The sequence below is a fragment of the Choloepus didactylus genome, chromosome 7 (genome assembly GCF_015220235.1).
Source record: "Choloepus didactylus isolate mChoDid1 chromosome 7, mChoDid1.pri, whole genome shotgun sequence".
Lineage (NCBI taxonomy): Eukaryota > Metazoa > Chordata > Mammalia > Pilosa > Megalonychidae > Choloepus > Choloepus didactylus.
The window spans coordinates 5,479,102-5,502,069 of NC_051313.1; the positions used below are offsets into that span (position 1 = coordinate 5,479,102).

The window sequence follows — 22,968 nt, forward strand, 5'->3', positions numbered from 1 at the left end:
CACACACACTCACTCCCTCGTCTCCCGGCTTGCATAAGGTCCTCTGGCAAAGAATATCATCCACAAAAAATTGTCTTCACCACCTATTCCTAACATCCCCCAACCATGCTTTCTGCTAAAAAAAAAAGAAAGGCAAATAAAAAGTGTCTTCCAGAAGAACATATTTTCTCCGTGCACAGCCCATTAAAGACTAAAATAAAGGAGCAAACAGTTGTTGGCAACGGGCTGCAGAGGGAAGGAGAGATGTTCACAGCAGCCCCCTCCGTCTCACCTTTACCTGCCTCTGCCCTGGAATCTTCTTTCCCGCCCCCTTCCTGTCGCCATCTTGCTCTACTGGGGCCTCTGCGGCAGGTGGCTGGTACCTGAGCCCCGAAGTTCCCGGGGCTGAGACACCCCCTGTGGATGAACGCCCTTCTGCCACTCACAGGCCCTGGCCACAACCCAGAACAGACTCAGCGCCCGGAGTCTTTCCCAGGAGGATGATTACTCCCCAAAGGAAAGAGGAAATGCTGCAGGTGCTGGATTAAATTCACTTTGCCAGAATTTTCTTTGAGTAAGGGTCATGGAAATCTCATCTGTTAACAAAAGTAGATGCTAAGATCTGAAGATCACTGATGCCCAGAAGCCAGATGCTTCAGTAATTCTTTTCTTCCCTTTCAAAAGTAAAAATATTAGCGAGGAAAAAATGAAGAAAATCACCTTCAAATGATTTTTGGGGGCCCAAAGTTTATCTTTATGGTTTCTTGTAGTTATTAATAAATTATTAAGATGAAATTGCCTACTCATTTAGAAAGAAAACTGCTAATGAGATGTGTACATTATGTGCTCCCCATGAAAAGTCTGCTAAATCAGTTGTTTGCCCCCAAAAGTTCATTTTGAGGTCTTGATTGTAACTTAAAATATTATCTTCCTAAAAAATTATTGACCTGGTTATTTGCTGTGCAAATCGTTGCACTGAATAACAATAATAATTAGCGTGAACATTTGATCATGCACTCTATGGGGCAGGCTCTGTGTTCTCTTCATGGTCATGCCCACCCTAGGAAGTGGGTGAGCTGCCCGCAGTTCACAGAGAAGCAGCTGCTCCCGAGACCGCCTAACCTGCAGGTAACAGAAGCAGGATTCCAACTCCCGTGGTTTGCCGCAGGGCCCGCAAACTGCACCGCCACACGTGACCGTCTCCGGTGGCCCACGAGGGGGTGAGGCCAAATGAGAACATTATTATCAATGCTAAATAGGTTCCTTATATGTCCCAGAAAAAAATTAAACTGCAATTAACCTCAATTTCAGTTGTGGGGAATAATAGCTCGAAACAGTGTTTCCCAAACTTCAGCTGCATCAGAATCACCTGGAGGGCTTTCCAATCGCAGACTGCTGGGCATGTCGGGGCTAGGGCCCAAGAATTTGCATTTCTAACAAGTTCCCAGGTGCTAGTGGCTCTGCTGGTCCCAGCGCCAGAACACAGTTTGAGAACAATGGGGATAAAACATCACCCCAGTGACACAATTGAAAGATAACGGGAGAGACTGTGTTGAGTACTAATACTGAATAAAAATAAGACTTACAAAGTGACCCCGATTCCTGGTTATCTAGACAAAGTGAATTTAATGGGGGAAGAATAAGTGCACACGGGTGTGGGCACACAGCCTCTGCTCACCAACTGTGGGCTCCTGACGGAAAGAACAAGGCCCACGAGTCGGATCTCTGTTCTGGCACTCAGATTCTACAGTGCTGTCCTGGAACCACTCTGAACTTCAGTTTCTTCATCTATAACACAGAAATATTAATTCCCTTGCCTTTTTTTTTAATTGTAGGAAACTGATGAAATAACTGAATAAAATATTGCATGCACCAAAGAAAAACGCACAAAATAAAGTAGCATTACTGTGACACTAATCAAGTTTGATTTAATCTCCAAATTAGGAGATTACATGATTTTACTTGAAAACGTAGCTTAATTAAAGTTTATGCTAGCCTAATGACTGTTGATCATTATGAGTCATGATTAGAGGCATATTTTAACTCAAAAATTCAAAAAGAAAAGTTTGGAAGTTTTCCTAAAGAGTTGGAGAGAAAATGGAGGAAAGAATTCAGTGAGAAATTGGTAGAGTTCCTCTTTTTGAGAAATAACTGACTTATGAGCACTGGATGAGGAGAGCTGCCTTACACGATGCTCCAGGGAGAAACTGCTGAAGCAGAGGGAAAGTGGTGGGTGAGAACTCCCTGGAACTTATCAGGAGGCACAGGCAAGAGTTCTGACATTGCACAGTTATCACGAAAAGGTAACACGTTTCCTATGAATATCTAGTAGCTTCTTTACAAACTGGCAGTGTTCAGCCTTAGAAGTTTATTCTTTGTCTGTGCTAAATAAAATCTGTTTCTTACTAGTGTCGATTTTCATGCCGTGTTCAGAAACAATGTTTCCTAATATTAAAAGTGGACTTCATGCATTCAGTTCGAAAAAGGAGATTTTCTAGTTAATAAAGAAAATTGCTGTGATGGTTCTTCCAGTTCCTCCAAGTCCTCAAAGACTTATTAAAAAATAAAACTAAAAAAAAACAAGCTAAACTAATTTCCTCTTTTTCTCTTTCTATCATTATTTTTAAGCTGTGGAAAATCACATTCAAATGAATTTTTTGGCCTAAAGTTTCTCTTTAAGGCTACTTTAGGTACTAATAAATTCTTACTAAGATGAAATCACATTGAGAAAGAAAACTGTGAATGAGACACATAAATTATGTATTATCCCTGAACAGTCTCCAACTGTGCCTTTCTCTTACTTTATGAGCCTTTAAAAATCAAAACATTTTTAGAAAAGTCTTAAAATCCCATTGATGATTGCATTACATCTGTAAGCAACTTAATAAAGTCTAACTACCCATACAACATATCGGAGCAAGATGGAATACAGGTCTTTCATATTCAGGCCAAGATGTGAAATTAGACTTTTGCAATATCCATGATTTGGTACTGAATGATTAAATAATGTACTAAATTTTTTCTGGATGTTATCAGTCTCTGAAAGAATGATTTATGTCATTTAATACAAGAAGAATTTTTGAAGTAAAAAGAGTTTTAAGTAAAAAGGAAATGCATGCAAATACAAAGGCTTACAGCCAGCTGACCACACACCCCACCTCCACACACCCTTCACCCTCACATGACAAAGTTGGGTGGCCCACTCTGCAGGGGCTTCTGCGATCACTTCAACCACGAGGTCCTCGTCTCCACCTAATAAACGGGTTTTGATAACAGATGATCTCAACCTCATAGAATGAGTTTGTCCTTGCACCATTAATTCAAAGGAAGTGAACAGTCCATCAGAACAAAGCAGACTCTGTTCTGTACAAGGGGTCAGCAACATGGACAGGGAGTTCAACACCAGTGCTGGACCGTGCGTAAGACAACCCCAATAAAAAGAAGCTGAGAGTCTGCAGAACTACAATTAAATTGCATATTGTAAATAATTATACACCAGTTGAGCTATGCCAATTATCTTCCTTAAATTCTAGTTAATTTTTAATTCCCATTTCTTTTCGTATGGGAGCTTTTATGAGTCACAATTTTGCAGCAAATTAGGAAATAGGAAACCCAACCAGTGGAAATTATTTATTATGAATAACCTTTGTGCAGAGAAACAAAGATTATAGTTCTGAATGTGTCTTGATGCCTATTGCTTTAAATCAGCACACATTATTGTCCCAGAGGCAATTTGTTTACAATCAAATAGAATTATTTTGAAAAAATAAAAGAGAAAGCATTGTTAACTCTCTGACCCTAATTTAATATCTGTATACTACCTGACATTCATATACAAATTTTACAAACTTTACTGTACCTAATATTTCATGTTGATAATTTGTTTACTAAACACCGTATGTCAATATTTTTAATTATAGTAATTTTACCATAACTCATAAAATTATTCTATATTAATGGAATTTTAGGTGGTTCTTTGTTTTTGTATTTTCTACCATAGAAGTACTAAATGAACATCTTCATATGTGAAACTATTTGCTTCTATTAAAGTATTTTCTTAGGTAAATCTCCAAGTAATAAAGGGATGGGAATAACATCATCTTCACTGATGAGTCCGGCATGAAATTTTTTAAAAACCAAACATCCATATTTAATTTTAGTATAACAAATCCACTAATTATGATTTTTTTTAAAAATCTACAAATATGCATTTAAATGAGAAGCATATCAGATAAATTGATAAAAATTGAAAAACTGAACAAAATCATGTTTCTAAATAATTCATTGGATACAGTTAATGATCTTTTAATCTGATGTAAAAGGATAGGACATAGAAACAATGAACTCAGAAATATCTGTTCTTAAAATAGTGAAAGATCAGAAGTCGAAAACGTACCAATTCGTTATGTTGCAAAAAATGAGTTCCAAGTTGGTTGTTTGGAGTTTAGAATTCATTTTCCCATGGAAATAACATTATAAAATTCAATTACGAGCCCAGGCCAACTCATAATGTAGCCAAAACAGAATTAACAGCAGCCCAGGGTCCCTAATCCACTTATGCCTTAGGGCCTCTGTCCAAGATTCCCAAGGCCACGAGCCTCGTGGGGGGTGCAGGGAACGTGGCGGTGGGGCTGGGTGGGAGCATGGCTGTCCACCCCCAGGAAGAAGGCGAAGGAGGTGCGTTAGGGTGGAGCACAGCCCGGCACAGACCTTCCACAGGGGCAGTTGGCTCAAGAAAAGGCAGGAGGAGGCAAGCTTCACTTTGGCTTCTCAGACATGCCATCTGCATGGCCACTGTTCTTTTGTTAACTTCTGCTTGGGAAGAGTGTCTCAGGGACTACATGATTTTATGTACTTATCAGCAGGGCCAAAAGGAACGCAACGCACACAGAGCCAGCAGGGTCCGTGGTCCTCTGAACAGCTCAGGTAAACCTGCTCAAGCGTAGGTGAAATGTGAGCGTGCCTTGGCCCCCCTGCTCACACACAGCTTCTCCGCCGTCCCCACCACACCTCTGGAATGCGGGGTCTCCCATTCAATAATAACGCGCTTTGATCCATTCTTACGCAGCATCTACACTCTCTCGGCTTTGTGAGGCATCCAGAAACAAAGAAGACATGGCCCTACCATTTAGGCACGAACAGTCAATGGGAAGACAACACTAGCGTCTTAATAATCATAAATGACACAAAATGGCAGCAAAACAAAGAATAAGCACAAAATGTTATAGAATCCCAAGTGAGAGGTGGAGCAAAATTAGAGATTTATAAATACTTTCTACTCCATTTCTACCAGATAAAATGCTATCCATCAGGTGCTTACATGGATATAAACGTATGTGTAAATTAAGGGGAAAACCTACTCATCTGTCCAGCATCACTTAAAATGCTCACTCCGTGAAGATGTATGTGAGGCATGTCTTGAGATGGTGATGCTTTTTATTACATAGAGAAGAAGAAAGGAGTCTCAGGTTGAGGGAATGCTAAAAAGAAAAACTTGGAGAAAGACAAGTACATGGAATGTCAAAGGATAACATGATTTTCAATTTGTTTATTTCTTAGGTGATGTATAAGGATGTAGTGGAAATAGCTTAGAAAACAGAGGTTGAGGATATATAGAGAACCCTCTAAGATGTCAATCAGTAAAGACACTTCTTAATTCAGTGAGCGACTGAAAGCTCTCCAAGGTTCCTGAACAAATTACACATTAAGAAATGTTTACATCAGAGAGGTTGACTGCAGAAGGAGACACGAGGTCACAGCCTCAGTTTCAGTTCTTCTATTATTGCAGAAGTTGAGTTAAGAGGCAGCAAGGGCCTGCGTTAAAACAAAGGGCATCCAAAGCACTAAAGGATACAAGAGACACTTGCAGATTTCACAATGGATTAGCTGTAAGAGAAGTGTGGCGTAGAAGTCAAAGACACCTTTGACATTTTCATTCTGGAAGGAAGAAAAATGGTGATATGATTAACACGCTGAAGCCAGGAAAAGAGGCTTAGATTGAAGCTTAAATGGCTACACAGGGGTCCGTTAGAAGCTCTCCTAAGCAACCTGCATTAACAGGTTCTCTGGATTCACCATTCTCCTGACCTACACTGTAACATTACTGAATAATTGTCACATCAAGATAAACACTCACAGCTAGTAGTCCTGTAGTCTTCTGTTCCCATGGGTTCAGTTTGTGCTTGTCAGATTGTCTTTGTTCCCAAACCTCTTTGTGCTGGTTGTAATCCATATTATAGTCACAAAATTTATTATATTTACATGAGACAATAAAATATGAGAGTAAAGGATATATGGTTCTATGAAAACTCAGTTGAATAATTAGTAATGTTTTTATAAAGGTGTATAAAATGAACTGTTTGGTTAGATATTGGAAAGGCACTCTTTAATGACTGGTGGCAAAACTCTTAAAAATAAGGATTCTCATTTAGATCATTTCACAAGAAATTTCCACTGTAATGGAATCAATACTAAAATCGCTGATGATGTACTATGGGCACAATTTATGCAAGAAAGAAAACACTGAGCTTCACTTAGTGCTTCTATCCTCAAAGTAAAGGATTTGGCCCCATATCAAAGGATGGGCAAATAAATGTGTGTTCACATTTCAAATTCAAATAAACCAGTAGCAATGTCTGACTCCAGCCCTGATGAACAAACAGGTATCAGAATTGCCCTTCCATCATAAACAACAATGAAAGTGGACAAGATGTTGTTTTCAGACATTGGAAAACTGCCAGAACAGAATTCTTATCCTTGAGAGAAGGGAAACACGACACTAGTGCCATGTTTACTCTGGTTTCCACACAGGACCGAGGAGGAAGACAGGGGCAAAAAATTTTTGAAAAAACAAATGGCTGAAAAATTTCCAGCTTGTACAAAATACCAATCCACAGATTCAAGAAGTTCAGTGAGTCCCAAGGAGGTTAGAAACAAAGACTACTCATCAGACACATCATCGTCAAACCACTAAAAGCCAAATATTAAATCTTAAAAGGAAAAAAACTGCATTCTTCACAGGAGAACAATGATAAGAATGTTCACTGCCTTCTCATCAGAAATAACGCAAGCCAGAGACAACAGGAGGATCATCTTTAAGTGTTGTGGGGTGGGGGTGGGGCAGCAGCTGTCAACCTAAAATTTTATATCCAGCAAAAATATCCTCCAAAACTGAAGGTAAAACATTTATTTTCAGATAAATGATACCAGAGACATTTCATTCTAGCAGACCTGCACAAGAAATATCAAAGAAATGATACCAGATGGAAACTCAGATCTAAATAACAAATAAATGGCAATGAAAATAGTAAATACATGGATTCTATAAAAATATTTTTCTTATTTTTAAATTTATTTAAAATATAAGTGTTTAAAGCAATAATAATATTAATAATAATAATGTCTTGCTGAGTTTATAACATTTGTGGAAGTAAAATGTAAGACAATAACTGCATCACAGGAATAAGGAAACAAAGAAACAACTGGACAAATGAAAACAAATAGCAGGATGGTAGATAAAGAAAATGATAAAAATTTATAAATATCATTTTTAATTATTCCCCATCTTAAATGCATTTTGCAACCAACAGATTACCAATCCTGATTATGTCTTCAAGCAAGTTTCTGTTGTATATAAATTTATCAATGTCAAGAATTACTGATAAAATAAAAATTTCATTATATATAAATAATATTGGATATTACAAATTCCAAAGTAAGACAAATATAATATTCATCAACAGAAATACTTTAAGACTTTAAATAAACTGAAGATGGTCTTTTTCATGATAAATATATTTATGATTTTCATTTCTTTCAGCTCCTTGAAGTTCCATGCTGAATAACGTCAATTCTATAAAATGTCGTGCCCCCTAATTTTTAAAATATATTTTATTGATCTTGATTTGGAGAGAGAACTGTCTCCCATGTAGATATACTGTTGGGGATTGGAAAAAAAATAATAAAATAATAAAATAAAAATAAAATAAAATAAAATAGAATAATAAAATAAAATAAAAAATAAAATAAAATAAAATAAGACTTTAGAAAAGCTTGCAATAATATAATAGTTTCTGATAACTAACTATACAAATTTGTCAAAATTATTAATGTCTGAAGTTTCTCTTTCTCATGATTTTAGGGAAAGGAGTAAAAGCAGACAAAAAAAATACAGGTTCTGCTAAGCTCCTGCACTCTGAATTTATTTATTGTCTCTTTTGTACATCATCTGATGATTTAACTGGACTGGAGTTTAAACTGTAAAAACATGAGGACTTGTTCTTAAACCTTGATATCTTATGATTAGCTTGGTAGTTCCTATATCAGTTGAAAATCATAAAATGACTTACTGTAATACCTTCAAACAAAAAGCGGCTGAAGTTCTGATTGCCCAGCTTCTCTCTAATCACCAGGCCAAAGCCCGTGGTTAGACAATAGCTTACATATCCTTGGATCTCCCATCACTCAGGCAGGGGTATCTTTTGATGCAGGAAAGAGCAGTTAGAACTTGATTTTCACCCAGCCTTTAATGCAGAAGCATCACCATACATTACCAAATAATTTTTAAAATAGTCTCAACTTTTATGGTCAAAAATAAAATATCTGCAAAGAACCAAGAATTTGAATGGGGGTGCCCGGCATGACAGGAAAATAGGAATGTAGATGAAATAGAGAAATCTGAATTACGCAGAGCAAATCTCCAAAGTGACACACTCTATGACAATGTTGTTTATCAATCTGGGTTCCTATACCTTCAGAAATCCATAATTTATTCTGGCATTGATTATCCAATTAGAGATCAAAAAGGCAGAATATTAAAGCCACTAGCCCCTCCTTCATTATCATTTCATGCTGCACAGATCACAGAAACGTTTTTTGAATGTAAAGGAAGATCCATAAAATTTCCTCTACTCTATGATCATATAGGCTTCATTCCAAGACAGTGTCAATATCTTAATACAAGACACCAATTTTTAAGACAAAAAAAAATTGTTACCCTACTCAATGGCTATAGCCAATGCTGCTGGAATTTTGAGCACAGGTCCTGCATAGAAAAACGTCTGCTAAATCAGATTAATTTTAAACGTCTCTGAAATGCAGCAATGAGATCAGAGGTTAAGATGTCAAAGCTGAGCCTCGTTCTCTTGTTATATTATTGAATTTTGACATTATATCACTTTTCCCCCTTTGGATTTGCTTAATTTCACTAGCCCTTCCTCAAATTTTCCTCCTATAAGGATACATTCTCACTGTCACGAGATGTTTTCGTATAACCCATGCATCATCAGGAATCTTAATATTAGAAGCTGATGACTGCACATCCTGTTGTTTTGCATCAGTTAATAGCCACATTCTCATTCCACCATTCGTAGGCAAAAAGCGACCTTTCTCCAAGAGTACAGTCACAGCAGGTGCTTCTGCAGAAATGAAACTCTACTGACTGAAGCTTTCAACTCACCATTTACTCACGTAAACCTCAAGTCAGTCCCAGGGCAGAACACACAACCCCTCAGAACCCACCTGCCAGGTGCTGGGTCTGTCCTAGATCAGGACTGTCAAGGGTTTGGTTGGAATTTACTTTCTGGCCCATGCTTGACATTTGCTGAGCAATGAGATCTACAAACAATTTGTGGAGCTTTTCAGCAATATCATCAGGGTGTGTGAATTGAGTACAAATGTCTTTATGGTAAATTATAAGCAACTGTTCACATAAAACAAAATAGACAAACATGCCAACAACGAGGACAAATGGAGGGAGTTTTCTTGGGCAATACTTCTTTTTTTAATCTTTAACTTTATTTATGGTGACATGCTGCTCATATCAGTAGGTCTCACATGAAGTCCCAAATAAAAGCAAAATCAATATACATATGAAAAATACAATAGAAACATGCTGTGCTGTTCACTGTGTGGGGTTTGGTTGTTGAATGGAAGAAGGAAGCTTGTCACAAGGAAAGGAGCTGACAGGCCAAGTTCCAACTGAACTTGAGAATGTAAGTGGAGGCTAAAGAAGTGCACAATGCAAGCTGATACTCAACATCTGGAAGTTCACAGCCTTCACAGAAATGCCTTCTCCCACAGGGAAAACAAAAGAATATTCTTAAATACTAACAAAATCTCAATAAACACCATTAACACATACTGAATATTTCTTTCCTGTTGGCCATCTGAAGCAAATATAATATATGAAGAAGTTGTGCTTTGGAAATCTATCATTTAATTCTTGATATAACTAGCATAATCCTGATAGTTCCAGGGCTCTGGGATTCTGTTCACTGTTCCCTACAACTATTACCATTATTTTTTTTTAAATTAGCTTTTGCTGTTTTTTATTAAGGCATAATTTGCATACAGTACAATTGACAGATTTTAAGTGTACAGATCAATGAGTCTTGATAAATGTATGCCTCTGTAGAAGCACATCCCAATCAAGCCTGGGAACATTTCAATAGCCTGGGAACATTTCAATAGCCTGGGTTACTTTTTTGTCTTTCCTGCCAGTCAGTCAATCCCTGAGGCAACCACTGTTCTGATTTCTATCATGATGGCTTAATTTTGCCTACTCTACAACTTCATATAAAAAGAATCATAATGTGTGTACACCATGTCCCTGCGTGGCAGTTTGGACTTGGATATACCCCAGAAAAAATGTGTTCTAAAGTTAATCCTTTCCTGTGGGCATGAGCCCATGGTAAGTAGGACCTTTTGATGAGGTGACATCAGTTTGTGTGTGGCCCACCTCAATCAGGATGGGTCTTAATCCCATTACTAGAGTCCTTTATAAGTGGAATGAAATTCAGACATAGGGAGAGAAAGCCACAGGAAGCAAGAAAATAACACCAACAGAACCGCAAAGAGAAGGGAGAGGCCAGGAGAGGACACCATGTGCTCTGCCATGTGACAGGCCGAGGAGCAAGGATCACCAGCAGCCAGCCCCAGATGCCACAGTCTTCAGGGAGAAAGCATCACTTTGGTGACACCTTGATTTGGACTTTTTCCTGACCTCAAAACCATGAGGTGAATAAATCCCCATGTCTGACCTGGCCCATTTCATGATATTTACTTGAGCAGCCCAGGCTTTCCTTTGTTCCACTTCTCCAGAGCCTTCCACTCATACCGTTGCCGAGTACCAGAAGCACCGTCCATTTTTTGCTGTGTAGTAGTTATTTTATGAATATTCCACAGTCTGTTTATCCATTTACATTTTGACAGACATTTGGATTTTATTTTCAGTTTGGGGCTATTTGATAAAGTTGTTATGACATTCTTGTAAGAGTTTTTTTGTGGGCAAATGCTTTCATTTTGGAAAAATACCCAATAATATCACTATTAAATCATAGGGTAGATGTACCTATAACTTTATAAAAAACTACCGAGCTCTTTTCTAAAATGGTTGAACCATTTTACACTTGCACCAGCAACATATGCGAGTTCCCATAGTTCCACATCTTCTCTGACACTTTTAAATCAGTCTTTTTAATTCTAGCCAACGTAGTGGCAATGAAGTGCTATTTCCAGCTTTCAGAACGACAGTAGCACGATTCAAACCCGTTTTCTTATGCAAAAAATCATTGGATTATAGAATTTTATATACATATGCAATCAATGAGCATTATAATTATCCATTGCATATATAGTAACAAAATCAAGGACTATTATAAGCATACGCATATATAAAATTATAAAAACAATTGGTATGCATTGATTTTATACTTTATGAAATCAAAACATGCTTATTGCTGGAAACATAAAGCCATGTCACAAAGGGAAATATCTGAATCTTTGGAACCTAGAGATCATAATATTTATTTAATTTTTAACTATCTTGTTGTATTTCCTTTGTGTTTTTTAACCCAGACCATTATTTATATAGATCATATTATTCATAGTTTTATGACCTGCTTCTTTCAATTACATTTTAATATTTATCCCGTTTCACTAAATGTTAGAAAAAATAAATTTAAGGGTATTATATCATTTCATCTTGTGATTATACCATAATTTATCAATTTCCTATTGTTGGATATTTAGATTGCTTTTAGCACTTAATTATATTGTTTCTATAATGAAAAATGTGTGTTAATTGTTCTCCACAGGCTCCTACTGGTTGAAGAGTTTGAAAAATTGATAGATATTATGAAACTCGTTAAGTCTTTTGAAAATGCCCTACTTCTTATTAAGACAAATTGTGCCTTAATAAAAAAACAACAACAGCTAATTAAAAAAAAATAATGGTACTAGTTGTAGGAAACAGTAAACAGAATCCCAGCACTCAGGAACTATCAGGATTATGCTAGCTATACATATTAACAGAAAGAAAATAATATATGATAACACATCAAATTCACAGGATCCTTTTTCAACTTGTTGATATTTCAAAAAGAGCTGTCCCATATCCATCCACTGAATGAGTAAGAACTGAAGTAAATTTCTGCTCGAGTGGCCTCTGGGCTTCACAGCCAGGAAAACAGAACCCCTTCACCTGGAGGAGCCATTTCTAACCACCTCTGCTGGGTCCCGCCTGAAAGTGAGGCCACATTTCACGCGGCGTGAGTGTCCCCCCCTACAGCACACCCCGCAGGATCAAAGCCCAGGGCAAGGCCAATATGGTTTTTGACAGTGAAGAACAACATCTCCCAAATTTTGTTCCTGGGTCACTGATTGAGCGAGTCAGCAGAGGTGAGTTGGTGGCGTCACTGACCCCAAAAGCAGCTGTCTCACCTCCTTCATCAGTTTAGAGGCAGCACCGAAAAATTCCGAGACGCGTGCCATATGCAATGCAAGTTTAAGTCAAATCAACATGGGTTTAATTTTTTCAAAATATGTTTTTCAAAGGCATATTTTTCTCTCAAACAATACAGGATTTGCTTTTATTTTTAACCTGAAATAGCTCCCCACCCCCATATATTTTCTGATTTTATTTCTGACTAGGATTGCTGACATATAGAATACTTGGTACTATAGTCTTACTTTTGAAACTATGAAAAGCTCTCCTTTAATTATAGGGAAAAGAAATGACACCTTTTAATTTTTATTATTGGGTGTCTAATCTAATATTTTTCTTCCACATTAATAATAAAATTAGTTTAATTTATATATTCTGCCCTAAAAGCAATTATAACTTATTTTAACAAAGTTAAATGAACTATATATCTGTTTCTTTTTACCAAAACCATGATAAATGGTTAATCATAGCACTAAATTTTTGCATCTTAATATATCTCTGCTTCCCACTAGTGGGAATTTTAAATTTAAATTAGCCAAACATATCCTATTCAAGATGCTTTCAAGTGTAAATACACAAAGGGAAAAGCTGTTGCTAGGTGAAGCCAGCCACACACAGTAGGCAGACAAAAAAGGCAGATACTGCTCTCAGTTCTGCTTAAACCGGATATTTGAAATAAATACAGTTAATAACTGTCTTCTGAAAAATTCAAGATATGAGGGGAACATTGAAAGTTTTCAAAGGCAAAGAAAGAGGAATGGGAAACAACAACTAGGCAAAGTAAGTACAAATCTAATAAAAACGAGAAAAAAGAAGTGATGCAAGCTGCAAAAAGTCAGATTGGCTAAAGGAACAATTTGAAGAACTTTTGACAACTTTGCATATAAAAGGATATGTTCTCAAAGTCTGAATATAAATAGACTAAATTTTAAATCATTAGTCATCTCATTTTGTGACACAACTTTATCCTAAGCCAGATTTTCTAGGAAGAGAGGGTTTTCTTATCCAATAAATAACCAACATTACTGCATTATTATACGTTCCATCCACTTAACAAAATTTTTAAAAATTGGAGAAGTTCAAACGACTTGGAGATATTTAGTTTTAGGAAATTTTGACATAATCATTTGCACACATACACTCTCACACTCATACACACACCCCAAATTGATAATTTCAATGCATCTCCAAAACAAAAGATGTATTTTTTTAAGCATGGGGAAGTAGAAAATCAAAACGTAGACTACTTTTTCAAGACATTTGGAAATGCAAGGAACAATCAATGAATATAATAGCCTAAAAGAACAAAATGGCTGAGGGGAAATGGGAAATTTTGTTTTGAAAAGAAAAGACCTGAATATATTCGTGAGCTAAGCTGGGGAAGTATAAGCCAAGAGAGAATGTTGAAAATACAAGTGATGGTGGGGGTGGCTGATGGAAAAGATCGTCATGAGACAGACAATAAGGACCTGAGTTAGCCTGGCATAGCCGAGACTTTGAAAAGAACCCAATGACAGATAGATACATAGATAGATAGATATCGATAGATATAGATGATAGGTGATAAATGATACATATAAATAGACAGACATTACATAGATATAGATAGATAAAGGATAGACAGATGATTGATAGGTAGATGATAAAATATATAAATGAAAGATTGAGAAACAGATTGATATATATATATAAATAGATAGGATATATTGAGATATAGATACATAGAGACATAGATATATCTATGCTCAAGTATTATTATGATGTGGCTTTTAGCTTTCAAACAAGTCTGAGTAGCAACACCATTTGTTTGTTCTCTGTGTCTCCTTTAAGTACTATAATATCTATCACAAAAGCTAAACATACTCATTAATCCTGGAGATAGGGCGAGGCTCTGACTAAGAATTGCTAACTCTCAGATCAGCCAGACTCCTCCTGCCAAGGAAAATCCAAAGTCTCAATTGGGCGGCCTGGAAAGGATTCAGTGCCCTGTCCACGTTTATCGCACATCTTCTGTGGTGTACAGTAAATAGTGCCACGTTTGTTAAAGGATGCCATCTTAAATGTAAGAAGTGGTTTAAAAGTCACAGAGAATGGTCCTCTGAAATAGGTAATAGAAGCGAGTCTGATGCCGGGAAGCCAGGAGTGTCCTTCCAAACACCCAGGGCACCGGGGCTCACCGACCCGGGAGAAGGACAGCCTGTGCCAGCTGGGCCTGACCGCTCACTGACTCCTCAGCCCTGAAACAGGCCCTTCGTGGACATGAGCTTCCTGCAAGGAAAAGATGTTCAGGCCATCATTCTAAAGAGATGAGGGTACCAGTCCAAGTAAGTTAATACTGACCTGCGATGAGGCAGCCAGGAGACAGCGGGCACGAACAGCCTGATTAAGGGATTTCAGCAAGTGGTGGGGCCGTGTGTCCACAGTGCCCCAGTGTGCAAACGTGGAGCTCACTCTCTCCAGAAAACCGACACCAAAGTAAAGGATCCCTAACGCCCTCCCCCTACCCCCACAGCTCCAACTGCAGCCACCGAAAACTCTGTGGTCACAAACTCATCCTCAGCCCTAAAACTCCATTCAACAAAGCCATAAATCCAGCAAAACTGTTACTTTCACTCAACAAGGTCCAGTATGGACTATATACAATGTGCTCCTGCTGGGCACATATTTAAGGCAAAAAATAAAGGAAGGACAGAAAGAAGGATGTCACCCTGGAAAGTGATTAAATGAAGTGATTCATCCACCATTCAGAGAACTTCCCTCTTCCCAAATCTGCAGTTTGCTTTAACAATGCTCATTATTCTTTTAAAGTTTCCACCAGGTAAAGAATCTTCTAAAAAGATCCTTCTGTTTGAAGATTTGCAAACAATATGAGCATTAGCGCAGTCTCCTGGCATTGCCAAGGTCAATAGTAGTGATTGGTGACATTTTATAATTAAAAGGAAGAAAAGATTCTGATTTTTTTCATGGGTTGGAAGATTGCAGCCAACCCATGTTTACAGAATCCATTACCTGGGGTCTCGTGCAAATATTCTCTTTCCTCTTGATCTAAACCAGAGCACCAAGTCTGGAGCAGAAAGTATTAGAGAGATGAACCTCTTTTGGCTCATAATGCTGATTTTTTTGAAGAAAATTTTAAGAAATTTTTAAAAAGCATTTTGTTTTTAAAGCCACACGTTTGTTTGAGAAAAAGCTGATATAGGAATGACTATAAACCAAGATGTTTTTAAATTAAATGCATCATAATTCAAACCCTTTCCCTAGGAGAAGAGCTCATTCGAGAAAGTTAATTGGCCACAAATATTTTTAATGATTTTAGATAAATCAGGATAATTTGCCTTAGTCATGGAAATAGGGTAGTAGCATACCCCACACTGGGCAATGCTATTCCTTCTCTGAGGGTTGTATACATTTTAGAAAATGGCAAAGGTTAATCTGAACTGGTGGTGGTTGCTTCCCGTATGCTGGCAACTGGCCTGGCAGTCTTTACAGGGGTCCAAAGCCCTAGCTTCACAGAGGGGAGAGGATGTTTCTTTATATCACTGTGACTTCATGCTCATTGCAGAATTAACATCTTCCCCCTCTAACCTCCATGCTTTCCTCCCCTGCTGCCCCACCTTCTAAATAATATATTTTCTCATTTAAATCTGGAATACTTTTTTTTTTTATCTTTGGTTCCTCTCCCTTTGGACTTTCCCATGTTCTTTAATTAACGAATACTATGATATTGCAATTTTAGTGAGAATGGTGCAAAAAAAAAAAAAAAAACCCACATACACATATTCTACTTGCTGAAAATAAAAGGAAAATTCCTTAAGGAATCAGTGATTTGAACATTGAGAAAAATGTTACCTGCCAAAGTCTTAGAGTTGATAAGTACATTCCAAAGTCTAGAGCTTCCCAGGTTTATCTCGTTCAAAAGAGTTACCTGCTCAATCTCTAGTTCAGTATAAAATGTGCCTGCTAAAATTGAAGGGAAATGCACACAGAAAAAAACTTTTGAAGCAATGCTATTAAAAGTGTATGTACATCTGAAAAAAAAAAAAATAGTGTAACACACGGATACATACACACAATGATTAAATTCTAGGCTGAGAAGGCCTTCGAGGTTTCTAGAACAGACTCCTCCTTAATACTGAGATTCCTTCTTCAGGTCCAGATTCCCAGAGATGGGGAGTTTGTAGAACAGTGGGTTTTTGTTTTGGGCAGCCAATCAACCACCAGGGGGAATCCCTCAGTCCTTGGAGAATCCACTCACGGGTCCCAGCTCTGCTCTCTGAGGTGCTTAGAACAGGTCTTACCCCATCCAAATGGCCACTCTTCAGATATCCAGAGACCACTATCGGATTCTTTTTAAGCCTTTGCTTCTCCAAAGTAAAAGTGCCGGCTCTCTAAATCACTTTTTACTTTTTTCACTCTCAGGATTCTCACTTTAAAAGCCAAATAGATAGACAGATTGATAGATAGATAAATAGATAGATATAGACAGATAGATAGATAGATAAAACAACCCAGAACATATCAACACACCAAAGCAAGCATGTTGTGGCTGATGCAGAGAAGGGGGTCCAGAGCTACAGCACCCCCCCCCTGCAGCCCACCCTGTAGAGGCTCCCCTGATCTCCCCAAGACAAGACTGCCAGGGAACTTCCCTCAAATTGCTGAGCACCCGTCACCTCCTGGTCTCCCCGTCTAGACACGCCCACCCATCAATTCTCTTCAAGTCGTTTGGAGACTAGCTCAGCCCGACTCGTGACAAGGAGGACCCCTCGGTGGGACCCTCCTCCCTATATCACTGAGCCGAACGAGCCTCCTTGGCAGCCCCTCCACACTGCTTGTCATGGGGGTGACAGGTAAGTCGCCCCATTAGTCTACATTTGGAATGTAGGCATTTACTTGACTCTATGACCCCAATAGAGGAAATCCTATTTGCCTACATTGAATTCAGATCATCCAAAGGCAGAGTAAGGAAATGATCTGAGGAGAGGTCTCCAAAAGCATCTCCAGGTGCTGTTCAGTGAACTGCATTGACTCTTCCGATCCAAGGACTGGAAGGGGAAAACAGGCCTTTGGCTGAGAGCTTCAGACAGTAATTTGCAACACTTTGACCCAGACTTAAAAAAAAAAAAAAAAAAAAAAATGCAAAATAGTTTGTACAAATAGAACCTTATTTTTGAGCAAACATTAATGCTAAAAAATAAAAATATAACTGGAAGATTTATAAAATGATTATCTTTTCTGTTCATTTGAAAAATTTTTGACAAAACATAAAAAAGTCTATGAAATGTTATGTCGGTTTAACACTTCAATAGAGATTGCAAGGTAATTGACACTAGAGAATTACTGCTCACTAAACAGTCACAAGAAAAATCAACAAGCAAACCGGAAGTGTCCATGGTCCCTCCACCCACCCGATCACCTGCCTCCCAAGACGGTGCTGTGCTCTGGGTTAGAAAGCACAAGATTCAGGCCAGGCTGTACTCCAGACACGTGGCCCTTTGTAGCTGTTGATGCAGCTGAGATATGAGAGTAACCCTGAGCTTTGAAACAATCTGCTGCTACCATCGATTTTCCGGGGACAGGGAGGATCCCCGGTCCCCGCATGTGACTCAGACTGGGTGGGAACGGCTGGTTGCCTGGGGACCCAGTGGCCCCAGCGGCTCACTCCTCTCTCCTCTTGCAGCCACAGTCTTCTGTCTGTTCAAGATGGCACTGTTCATCCTTGGAGTCGCGGGGCACACACACAGCCCAAGAACTGAAACACTTCTAGAGATTCTTATCCAGTAGAGAAAGAGCCTGAGTAGCCGGGAACTGGCCAACAGAAAATTATAACCTTTGTAGATTCCAGCAGTCTCTCAGGCCAGTTTCTACTGTGGTGTTTTTTAAAATCAAAGAAACATATATCAGTTTTTAAAATCACTTAAGTAATCCACACTCAGTGTAACAAGGCAAATAATTCAGAAGTGTATAAAGTGCCATCATTTCCTCCTCCTGGCTGCAACCCCATGCCCTTGAGATAACCTATTTTAAAAGCCTGGTGTGCACCATTCCATGTTTTATTGTGATGTTTGCGCAGTCTTGGACACACTTATATACACAAAAAAAACACTCCAGTTTTGTACTTCAACCCATTAGCAAACAGCCATAAACTTAAATTGTTTTCTAACTCCCTTTTAAATTGAAAATTATTATCATGGGCATCTTTCCAAGCCAATATATGCAATCTAACCGCATCGTTTTGACTGGTGGCACAGTATACCGTGGTACAAATGTGGAATAATTTTTATAACCATTCTGCTTGTTGATGAACAATTAGATTATTTTCCAGTTCCTTGCTATTTTAATGCTATAGTTTACATATGTGTACGTATTTCTCTCTACATGCATTATGCTTTTATCCCTTCAGCATAAATGCCTACATGTGGGAGTCAAATGTCAAAGAGTATACACACTGTTAATTTTTTTAAATTGTTGCCAAATTCCGTTTCCTAAAGATTGAGCCAAGAGTGTTAGTATGTTTCCTTTTTCCAACGGACTTCGAAAATACTGGATGCTATCAACCTTTCTAAATGTTGTCAAGCTAGTGGGGAAAACAAGCACCCTGTGTTGTTTTAATTTTCTCTTCTGTGGGACCAGTGCAAATAGTCCATTGCTATTTTGTTGTAGGTCTTATTAAAAGTTCTATTTGTTGTTGTCAAGAGACAATGGGTTGCTTTTCTACGTTACTTTCTGAAATCCTGAAGGGCACAGACCTTACATAGGATTTGCTTTACAACTGCCCTATCACACTTCAAACGTCACCTTATCTACTAGAAGACTTGACAACACAATCCTACTGCACGGATTAAACTATGGACGTTATGTGGATTAAATTAGGGAGGCCACCCATGGGATTCCAGTTTTTAATCATCTGAACGAATTGCCAATCTTCACAATAAAAAGAGGTTTTGCCGACCTTCCAACCTGGTTATCACAAATTCACAAAATGTTAACAGTTGAGAGAGAACCAGATCTCCACTGATGGTCACTACAGGATGAGGTGAGGAGGGCCTTGGCATTGGGAGAGGGGAAGCTTACCTGGTGTGATCGTATCTAAACTGAGATCTGAATGTCAAAAACAGCCAGACAAGTGCAGATTAGAGAGAGAGGATGCCAGGTCGGCCCGGCCGAGGGAGAGAAAGGCCCACGAGGGCGGGGGCTGCAGCAGACAGTAGGAGGGAGTGGAAAGACAGAGGGAGAGTCCATTTTAGACAGAGGTTGGAAGCAAGGGTCCTGTAGCACACGCGATGTTGGGGGTACCTCCCACATAAGCAGGTGCAGGTGAGAACAAGCAGCCCCAGAGGGGCCTCTAGGGCCCGGGAAGAGATCAGGGCCATTACAAATGCCACCAGACTGGATGCACTCACCCAGGGGTCATCCAGAGAAGAGAAAAAGTCAGAGTGCATAAGCAGGGCTATAACATTCCCACTAAGCACTACATGCCCTTGGGAAGTACAGCAGTATCACGCTTTGATTTATGCAAAAGACCAGGACTTTGAAAATTAGATCTATCGGAAGTTACAATATTATTTCAAATGGTTTGAGAGTTCACTTTAAGGAACCCCATGCTGAGTTATCCTTGGAGGCCAAAATTTTACATTAAAATGCTAATTATTTCTGTGATTCAAGTGTTCACGTTGTCGGTTGAGGCACTCTGACTGAGTCATGGTTACAGAGTACAGATACAAAATGTTCTGGCTACATGAATGAACACAGAAAACCATCTGCACAAAAGCTTACTCAATGCACAGAAAGAGCTGGGTCATGAGAGAAATCAAGTAAGAAATTTCTCATATGAGATAAGACAAAATCAGATGTAAGTCGTCTGGCAGCAGCCACCTGGGAGACAGTGCACCCCTAAGACCTCCATGTAGTCCCAGCCCCGTTGATTCCTCTTACTTAGTCTAAAAGCATGGGTTTCCTTTCATTGTTGTTGAAATGATTAAAATCAACAAAATGCAGACATATCAATTAAAATGCTGACATCTAAAATCAAAAGTTCCAATTTGAGGTGTTTGGTTTGAAGAAACCCTAAAAACTTACAAATGCGTGACCCAACAAAAATGAAAGTCAAGTAATTTTAATCTCACAATATACTTCACATCATATAATTGGTTCCTGAAGGATCACTTTCAAAAGTTAAGACACAGCTCAACACTGTACATCATAAAAATCCAATATATATTTCATTTTCACATCTCTTAAGTTCGTGTCCTCTTTCCAGCAATGACTAAGCAATAGAAAAGTGGCTTTATAGTGAAATTGAAACAAATACACAAAAAAATCCACTCAAAGATCAGTTTTGTTTCAAAGTCACTAAGCAAGTGCCAGGGATTTTCCAAGTAAATAGCTGAAACTCTTAAAATACTTGGTGGCTTGGGAAAAAAAAGTATCTGCATATTAAATAGGAGGTTAATTTCTTGGTCCATCCATAAGCAATTTTAGTAGATAATCTATGTCCATGATTCTTTAAATGCATAATATATAAGAACAAACAGGTATATTATAAATATGAGATTTACAAAATTTTGATTAAATTAATAAGTGCATAAGACTTTGTGAGTAATTATTTTCTTAGTTGACATTTTAGTTTTACTCTAAAGGAAAAGATAATAAGCTGAATTAATGCAACAGAAAACAAAAAGAGCAAAACAGAATGGACTTAAGGGAAATGCAGTTTTCTCAGTGACAAAACCAAGCAATGAAGAGATGGTTTACTTTTAAACGTCACTCACATTCTTTAGGCTCTTTTGGCTTATTCATATAATTAGCTGTTTACAGAAAATTTACTTTTGGCCTCAACGTTCAGAAAGAGTTGTAATTACAAAAATTAGATATTTTGATTCCATAAACATACTGTAATTTAAAATTAATTTGTTCGTGCCAATTTAAGGAAATTATATAAACTGCATGGTTTAAAACTTAATTTCAAATTCGTATTTCACATTGCAACATGCTACTAAAATCAGGAGGGACTAAAATGGCAAAGTCTACACTTTCCTTTCCATAAATAACTACATGGAAACTTGAAAGGAGACTTCAGTGCTGTGTATTTATTCAATAGTAGGAGAAACAACTATCACCTTTTATGTTGGATGTGTAGCTGTCTCATCACTCAATATGGGCTCGATAAATAAATAAAACTAAAAGAAATGCAGCAAGAGATTAAAGAAATAAATTCCTTAGAAAATAAAGCGACAATCAAAGCAATAGCATTCACACGGGTTTCAGAAAGAAGAAAGAGGACAGAAGCAGAATAAGGAAATGACAAAGTTATAGTAGCACCCTTATACTGAAGGCAAGGCCATCACTATTAAATCTGGGGTTTGTAAAGAAAAAGTTCTCCTTACCTGAGTGAGGCACACATACGATATATAAAGCAAATAAGAATAACAGAGGGCACGGCTTCCATCTCCAGTGACAGTTCCACATTCGACCGGCATGTAACATCCTGCAAGGGAAGAAAGCAAAAACTGGGATACAGTATTCAGTAAAACATTACGAGAACAGTAAAAGTGCCGGTTTCCAACAGGGACTGGAAAATAGAAACCTCTTTCTGTCTTGCTTCCAAATAAAGAAGGAACTTAGAAGATGATGAACTAGTCATCTCCTTTAATTTAATCAGGCAAAGGGGGAAAAATGCCCTCATTTTATTTGCCTCTTATCAGAATATCTGTAATAGATGAGTTCTGCGTGAAGACGGGGAAACAGACAACTCAATAAAGAAATCATTTATGAAGAAATGAAGCAATTTTAGCTTCAGCCTTGAGCATCACCAGACATCTGTTCACCTGAGTAGCAAGAAGATGTTTCTATCAACCTCCCCAACAGTCTCCCAGAAATTGAGGCTTTAAGGCAATGTTTTTGTTTTGGAACATCTGATGCCTTACAATAAATTGTCCAAGCTCTCTTCTTTCCCCTGAAATGGAGCATTAAAGCATTAACCTTCTAAGAAGATTCATTTCCTTATATACTATCGGTGTTTTAAAACAGCTAGCAAACCACAAGTAAATGGCATCAGAGGGAGGGCAGTGCTTTGAAAACTCTCAAATAATCTTCTGTACAATGGTCTCCTCTCTAAGTGGAAAATTACATTTAATAATGACTTTGACTCGGACAGGAGCAGGCAGGGCCTCCTGGCTCCAGCAGCCGTCTGACCCCTCTCACTGGCTCAGCATCATCGAAGGAGGCAAGTCAGTGAGGGGTAGCCATGGTAACCAGCAGTCGCC

General features: G+C 38.2%; 1 protein-coding gene across 3 annotated transcripts in view; it reads right to left on the reverse strand.

The window, feature by feature from the left end:
* ADGRG6 (adhesion G protein-coupled receptor G6) overlaps positions 1-22,968 on the reverse strand; it is a 155,682-nt gene that overhangs the window by 126,275 nt on the left and 6,439 nt on the right. For all 3 annotated transcript variants that reach the window (XM_037843218.1, XM_037843217.1, XM_037843219.1), the window contains exon 2: positions 22,090-22,190. In XM_037843218.1, coding sequence (XP_037699146.1) covers positions 22,090-22,190 — 101 coding nt within the window. The remainder of the gene's footprint in view (positions 1-22,089; positions 22,191-22,968) is intronic.